This window comes from Hemiscyllium ocellatum, chromosome 18 (assembly GCF_020745735.1).
Source record: "Hemiscyllium ocellatum isolate sHemOce1 chromosome 18, sHemOce1.pat.X.cur, whole genome shotgun sequence".
Taxonomy (NCBI): Eukaryota; Metazoa; Chordata; class Chondrichthyes; order Orectolobiformes; family Hemiscylliidae; genus Hemiscyllium; species Hemiscyllium ocellatum.
The window spans coordinates 32,288,525-32,296,716 of record NC_083418.1 but is presented as its reverse complement, the minus strand read 5'-3'; the positions used below and the strand labels follow the sequence as shown (position 1 = coordinate 32,296,716).

At 41.0% G+C, this 8,192-nt stretch overlaps 1 protein-coding gene across 1 annotated transcript in view; it reads left to right on the top strand.

Annotated features, from left to right (window-relative positions):
- Nucleotides 1-223: 223 nt before the first annotated feature.
- The window catches only part of LOC132824289 (eosinophil peroxidase-like), a 94,859-nt gene continuing 86,890 nt past the window's right edge, over nucleotides 224-8,192 (top strand). Inside the window, exon 1 of the mRNA XM_060838631.1 lies at nucleotides 224-316. Within this exon, the coding sequence (XP_060694614.1) occupies nucleotides 224-316 (93 nt within the window). The remainder of the gene's footprint in view (nucleotides 317-8,192) is intronic.

Below are 8,192 nucleotides of genomic sequence, written 5' to 3'. Positions count from 1 at the left end.
GAAAGACAAAGCTTGTGAACCAAAGTGAATGGCTTAGAAAGTGGGTCTGCAGAGACTGGACAGTGAAGAGCAACCATGGAGTGTGATCTGTGAACAAGGACAAAGCTTTTGAATTGAAGTTTGAATTCACGCATTGAGGGATTGGAGGGTAATGGAAGTCACCAAGATGTAAATTTCAAAATAGGATCCAATATTGATGGTGAGTTTAAGACGGGTTGAGATCATGTCGAGTGGTGCTCAGGAAGCTGGTGATGAGGCCATTGCAGAAATTGTGTCTGGATGTAACAAACAACAAGAAACAAAAAAAAAAGTGAGCGTAAGAAATTTAAATCAGAGAACAGATGCACACAGAGTTGAGAGGCACTGCCAAATTTAATTACTGGAGCAGAAATCTTGTTAAAATTTAAGAAACTGTTGATAGGTGACTTGCAGAAAGGCAATAAAGAAATGTGTGAAAAGAGCAAATACATGCATTTTCTCCAGAACTGTGTCGTAACATCTCCGAGCGGGTTAGTCAAAAATATCCAGAATGACTCTCCATGCAGATGATCAATACCAACATGAATTAGTTTAATCAAATAGCCTATTCCCACATTGGATGTCCTGTGTAAAAGTGTGAATGATGATTATAGCAGTAGGGGAGATCAGGCAAGCACAGGGATTGGTGCAATTGTGGAGCCGGAATTAATTGGCCTTGACATAAGATACACACTCAGCATCAGATTGAACAGAAGTTACATAATTCACACTGTGTGGTTAAGACTGAGTGAGAAGATGGGACAAGCATAGCTTCAGGATTAAGCACACAAAGCTTTTTTGGCAAAGATTGTTCAATGTTTAATTGAGAAGGTTTTAATTCATTCCCAGTTCAAAATCAGCAAAGCAGTGTGAAGATGCAGAGCAATGGGTACATAAATAGACAAGGAAGGTGGATCGGCAGAATAGCTCATGGACATGGAAAATATCAAATTATCTGACAAGAGGCAACATACATGAAGAAATAGAATGGGGAAGGATTGCCTTATGGAAATTTTATGGAAATTTTAAAGGTACAGCTTTAGAATGAGAAAATAAATAATTTTTGAAGATTTCAGCTTTTAGCACAAGCCACATGTTACAATTGAACTGGTATTAATAGCTCTGCTGGAATGACTTGCAAACACTCAGTTTGTGTACTCCTTTAGTTGTGTTTGCAAATGTAATGTCTTTCCACTGTCAAGCTAAGCATTTGTAGCCGGAAGTCTCCACTGCCATTACAACACAGGTTGACAGCTTTATACACATTGCACAAAGAAACAGGTGAGAAGGGAGGGCAAATATTAGAGACCACATACTTTTCATTTTTCTGGGAGTACGAACTTAAATGGAAATTAGACTGCTACAACTGGATATAACTTGAATATAACTGGAATAATGTGCAAATCGAGCATTGCATATTTTTGAGTTATGCGATACAATATTGTTTTTCGGAAGCAGTAAGAGGGAGAATTTGAGGCTTAGTGACCCCTCAGAATCTTAGGAAAATGTTGCATGACAACAGCCCTCTAATCTGTCTAGTGTTAAAAGTCTGTATGTGCCAACAGCAGCAAAGTGAAAGAAAAATCCAGAATCCTGTAGACAGATAGCATCTATCTCTCCCTCCCACCTTCTCTCCCTTTGGAAAAAGACAGAAAATCAAGAAAGTTTTTAAGAAAAAATTCATACAAGAATCCGTAAGTTCACCAGATCAACCAACAAATTGAAAAACAACTGTCATCCTTCAGACAACAACTTATCATCATTGCAAAAGTCAAAAATATATTACTTTTCACCTGTGACTTTTGATCTGCAGAATTTAGTTTACCTTGTCTATATTATTTTTTCACCCATAGTATCTGTGTTAAATCGTTTGAATTCTGTCTGACTTAAACATGATTGAATGTGAGTGCATTTGGGGTTTTCAAGGAACATAGTTTAAGTTGCACAAATTATGAATCTTTTCTTTTCACTGTGCTTGTTAAAATTAATTGTGTTACAATAAAATGATTTTTCATGTTAATGTAGAAATGCGGTATGAATTGAGTAGCAGTCAGTCAGGGAAATTGGTCAATTTGGTGATCTTATTGCTTATTCATTTTGTGACAGGTTGGGGTACAATTATCAGAGCAGTCTTTCCAGATAAGTCGTGACACTTGTCAGAATCTTTACGTGAAGTTCCAACAATAGCAGAGACTTGTCATACAAGTTAATACATAGGCTGAACATTGTCTAACATTCTTCATGTCTAACATTTTTAATCTGGCATTCTTCCAGATCCTGCAAATTTGATAATCAACATAATACTATCTTGAGACTTGTCTTTCTAATATTCCTGCAGAGGATCTTCTAGTTTTAGTGGGGGGATGGCCATTGATTTCAATCTTCTGTCTTTCCAATCCATTCTGGACACCTTAAAGCTGTTTGTCCAGAAATAGTGATTCTTTATCCTAGAGGTTCTACATCAAAGAAAAAATACTGAGTAAACAGTTGGCTTGTGTTCTGACTAGTATTAACAATGGTTTTGTGCTGCTAAATGATATTGAGTATGATTACTGAGCTTTATATTCAGGTAACACTTGATATCTTTTTGTCACAAAGAGGTGAAAGAGACAATTATGTATCTTTATCAACATGTTTAATTGCACTGGGGCAGAACTGAACAATGTCTAGTGCAGTAGACTACCTTCTAACTGTTCTTGGATAAAATAAGTCTGAAAGAAGTTAGAATTGGGAAGACAGTAATAAAATGAAATGCCAGGACTCTGCATACATTTTTAATTTTGTTTTAAATTAGGTTTAGTGTAGTATTTCTGGTGTAGGGCTACAGTTTACGGCATCTCAACAAACGCTAAAAGAAAGTATGCAAACTGACAGATCCAGCTGCAGTTTTAAAGTTTGAACACACAACTTTAATGGAAGTTTATCCAGCTACATGCGCTAACTGACCATCCGCTCCAGGTCAGGCGTCCCATGTGTAATACAGAGTGTATCTTATCTGAGTACCATACAATATCTAATGGCCATCACCATGACAATCCTTATGTTTGTCTACATGTACTACTGTTTTATGATACAGTCAAAAATAAACAAACCCAATCTGTTCAGGGAATTAGTAATTTTGGTGGCAATTTATGGGTGAAAGAGTAAATATTAGATTTAACTGAGCTTGTGCGGTAAAGTGCATTAATTAAAGTTAATTTCTCTCAGCCTATACCAAGAACTGGCGTGTGACCCAATCAAAAATAACTAATTCCCCTTCCAGCAGAATACTAGTTTTCAAGTAGCAGGTAAACTCCAAATCTTGAGCATTGTTGGGAGGTTAGGTAGTGTACTATTGTTTGTGCATTTGGAGGAAGCTGACAATTCCAGCAGTTTCTGTCCATCGAACATAGCTTAGGGTGAGGCAAAGGAATTCCACTCCAATCTAAAGTTCCAGATTTAGCCTATTTAGTCTTCAACAGAAACTGCCTCCCCTCTCCAGAATGATAAACACTAATAGCACAGTGTTTCAGATAAGGCTTGGCTCCAGCACCCAGGAAGCAGAGACAAGAATACTGGCTTTGTGCCAAAGCTGAGATCAACAGGAAACAAAATTCAGGGTCTCAAAGATGACTTCACCATAAATTAGTCAAGTTAAACCAAACGGGGAGGAAAGAAAACAAAATTCCAAGGTGAAATGAGCCATCTTTCAAAAGAGGAATCAGCTACACCCTCAGATTATTAAAGGAACTGTCACCAAAATGATTTGACTACAGGAAGTCTAGCAATGAATATATTTCTTTCATAAACACTTTTTTGAGAAGTCAGGGTTACTGTGAGTTATGGCAGTTCAGCAACCCAGTGGGACATCTGACACAAAATTTACGGAGGTTTGCTTATGTCTGAGAGATGTGTTATGATAAAAATTTCAAACATATGAGTGAGGAGCAGGAGACGGCCATTTGGTCCTTCGAGCTTGCTTCAACATTTAATAAAATCATGACAGACACAATTGTTGCCTCAACACTACATTCAATCTACCTCAATAACCTTTGCCTACCTTGTTGGTAAAGAATGTATTTATCTCAGCCTTAAAAATATCAAATAACATCGCTCCTTTGCACTTTGCAGAAAAGAGTTCCTCTGATTCAAAACTTTGAACTGCCTCCAATGCCAGTATATCCCCTCTTAAAGACAGAATCAAAACTGTACACAGTATTCCAGGTACAGCCTCACCAATGCCCTGTAGGTGTAACAAGAATTTTCTATTTTTAACTCCAATCTCCTAGCCATAAAGGCTGAAATTCTGTTTGCCTTCTTTATTACTTACTGCATCTGCATGTTAATATTTTGTGTATTTGCACAAAAACACAAAAATCCCTTTGTGCTGCACTTTTTGGAGTCTCCTTCCAGTGAACTAATAGTCTGCCTTTTGTTTCTTTCTACCAAAGTGAATAGCTTCACACTATCCTACATTAAACTCACTCCTGATGAAAGGCTTATGCCTGAAACATCGATTCTCCTGCTCCTTGGATGCTACCTGACCTGCTATGCTTTTCCAGTGCCTCACTTTTCAACATTAAAATCCACCTGCCTTTTTTTCCTTACTCATTCAACCTATGACATCCCCTCACAGATCCCTTATGTCTTCATCATGTTGTGCAGTCCCATGTGTTTTTATATATCAATACCAAGTTTGGATCCATTACACTCTGCTCCTCCTGCAAGTCATTAATGTAGATATTATAGCATTGAGGCCCTAGGACTGATTCTTGTTGCACTCCACTAGTTACACGTTTCCAATCTGAAAACGACTTAATAATCCTGACTCTCTTCATCTGTGTGATAACCAACCCTCAATCCATGTTAACACTTAAGCCTGATTACCATGAGCTCCTAACTTGTGCAATAACCTTGGAGTGTCACAAGGATCAGTGCTGGGCCCTCTACTTTTTGTCATTTACATATATGATTTGGATGCAAGCATAAGAAGTACAGTTAGTAAGTTTGCAGATGACACCAAAATTGGAGGTGTTGTGGACAGCAAAGAGGGTTACCTTAGATTACAATGGGATCTTGATCAGATGGGCCAATGGCTTGAGAAGTGGCAGATGGAATTTAATTCAAATAAATGCGAGGTGCTACATTTTGGGAAAGCAAATCTTAGTAGGACTTATACACTTAATGGTAACGTCCTAAGGAGTGCTGCAGAACAAAGAGACCTTGGAGTGCAGGTTCATAAATCCTTGAAAGCAGAGTTGCAGGTAGATAGGATAGTGAAGAAGGCGTTTGGTATGCATTCCTTTATTGGTCAGAGTATTGAGTACAGGAGTTGGGAGGTCATGTTGCAGCTGTACAGGACATTGATTAGGCCACTGTTCGAATATTGAGTGCAATTCTGGTCTCCTTCCTATTGGAAAGATGTTGTGAAACTTGAAAGGGTTTGGAAAAGATTTATAAGGATGTTGCCAGGGTTGGTGTATTTGAGCTATAGGGAGAGGCTGAACAGGTGCGGCTGTTTTCACTGGAGCGTCGGAAATTGAGGGGTGACCTTATAGAGGTTTACAAAATTATGAGGGGCATCGTTAGGGTAAATAGACAAAGTCTTTTCCCTGGGGTCAGGGAGTCCAGAACTAGAGGGCATAGGTTTAGGGTGAGAGGGGAAAGACATAAAAGAGACCTAAGGGGTAACTTTTTCACGCAGAGGGTGGTATGTGTATGGAATAAGCTGCCAGTGGACGTGGTGGAGGCTGATACAATTGCAACATTTAATAGGCATTTGGATGGGTATATGAATAGGAAGGGTTTGGAGGGATATGGGCTGGGTGCTGGTAGGTGGGACTAGATTGGGTTGGGATATCTGGTCTGCATGGACAGGTTGAACCGAAGAGTCTTATTCCATGCTGTACATCTCTATGACTCTATGTCACACCTTACTGAATGCCTTCTAGAAATCCAAGTGCATCTCCCCTACCCTTCAAATGTTTGCCTGCTAGCACCACCACACAACCCCTTGAGAAGAAGGGATACCTAGAGGGAAATTGAACTTCGTCATTTCCCTTTCACTTTGCCATTGACGCTTAGCACTAGAGTGATGAAGTGCAGGCCTGAGAGCGTATCCAGCAGCCAATGAGAATTCTGCTGGACCTGAACCTCTAATAAGGCTGACACCTTCCCCTTAGAGGAGCCAAGTCATTGCATACTGGAGTCATCATTGTATCGGGAACACAGATAGACATCCCTGTCTTTCTTTCCAGTCTATCAAGGGTCCTTGGGACACCTACCTTGAGGTTCCTTAGATTCTCTCAGCAGGTTGATCATGTCACATATGGATGAGTACAGAAGCAAATCTTCTGACTCAGCCCTGAGCAAGTGCCTGATCTCCCGTTCTGAAGAAGGGTCATCCGACCTGAAATGTTATCTCTGATTTCTCTTCACAGATGCTGCCAGACCTGCTGAGCTTTTCCAGCAACTTCTGTTTTGGTTCCTGATCTCCGGCACAGATAAATCAGTGTCAGCAAACTCTGATGTTTCTTCCTCCACATGCTGTGGTCTGAAACGTGCCGGTGATGTGCTCTTGATGTGACTGTGTCCCTGAGTCCACTCTGCCCAGTATGGCCCTGTCTATGATGGTGGAGGGTGTAAGTGTATCATGTCAGTGACATTGATCTCTGTGAGGTAGTTTATTAAAGACAATAGAACATATCATAAGTTATGAAGCAGACATTACAGCATGCTAACCAATTTCTGTATTGCAACCCCACAACTGACAGACTAGTGGGCAGATATACAACATTGTAGACACACAGCATATGGGGTGCTTACAGATAAATCCTTTTAAAGGCCGTGAATTTATAACGGATCTCTTGATGTTAATTTTGTCTGGATATTTTCACTGTTATCAATAATATTGTCTATTGTTCCTGTTTGTATTGTAAGTTACTCTTTCCCCAGTAGATAGCCTTGCAAGGTACCTGAACCCTCAAAAGCCCCAGGTAGCTGAGGGTTCTCCAGGCTGTAGAAGACCTGGCCACTGCCAGGAAAATGGGCACACACCTTTAGAAAGTGGTAATAGTGATTACAGATTCCTTGATTATTTACGGAATGGAGCCCATTGCTGTTGCTGAATTCCACAAGTACTGTGTTCATGCCCTCTCAGTGCCATGTGAGTGTAGCTAATGGTGTCTTGCCCTGGCAGATCCCAGCTATGTTTCTGACTCCAACTGCCCAGGCTGCAGCACTGACCTTGTCATGGGGGCAGGAAACGAACTAGTGTGACCCTACACAGACAGTCACAGTCTCAAAGCATGTGTGTGGGACACGGCTGTGAAATCCCACACAGGTCACCTGTCACTCCCTGGCAGCAGCAAGTCATATAGGAGTGACTGTCATCTTCACAACCTCTGGGAAAGGGTGATCACCCACTTCTGCAGCCCTCAGGTCCCACACCAGCATCTGGTGCAGCTCTGTCACTGTGTCCCAGGGGTATAGGGAATATGCATCAATGCTGCACCTCAATGCTCCCTCAGGAACAGAGTCAGGCACTAAAACCTCTTCAAGTTTCCATACATCCCTGAGATCACTGTGGCTGTGAGCTCCCCTTGAGGTGGCAGGTAAGAGTATCTCCTTTCTCTTTACTGAGGATTATCCTCCTCCGGTTTCTGACATGGTCACTTGGTTGTAAAAAGACACAGTGTATTTGTTGCACAGACAACCAGCACATGCTTTAGGGGTTAGATTGGCATCCAACTGGGCTGCTCATTGAGATGTGCTACCGACACACTTACAACACCCCCCCCCCCCCCCCCCCCCCCCCCACCACTGACAGATCATGAGGGTGACATGACAGGCAGCTTGTCTGTCTATTTGTGTTAAAGAGCAGCTCGATACTGCAGGAAAAACAGGCCTTTCTTTGGCTAAAACTCCATAACAGGCAAGGCACGACTAGGCATGGATGCTTTCAGGACCTTGTTCAGCAGTGGGCCTGAAAATCTGGGTTTAAGTCCCTTCCAATCTGGACTTGTGTAATAACATTTTGAACAGGTTGATTAAAAATAACTACAGCAAGGCATGAAATGTGTAAGTACTATGAAAGTAAGCAAGCAATCTGAGCTGCTGCCAGTCCCATCTTTGAACTGGGTGCCTATGGTGTGCACAAAGTGTCCCAAACTGCTGGTGTGCCTTACAATGCAATC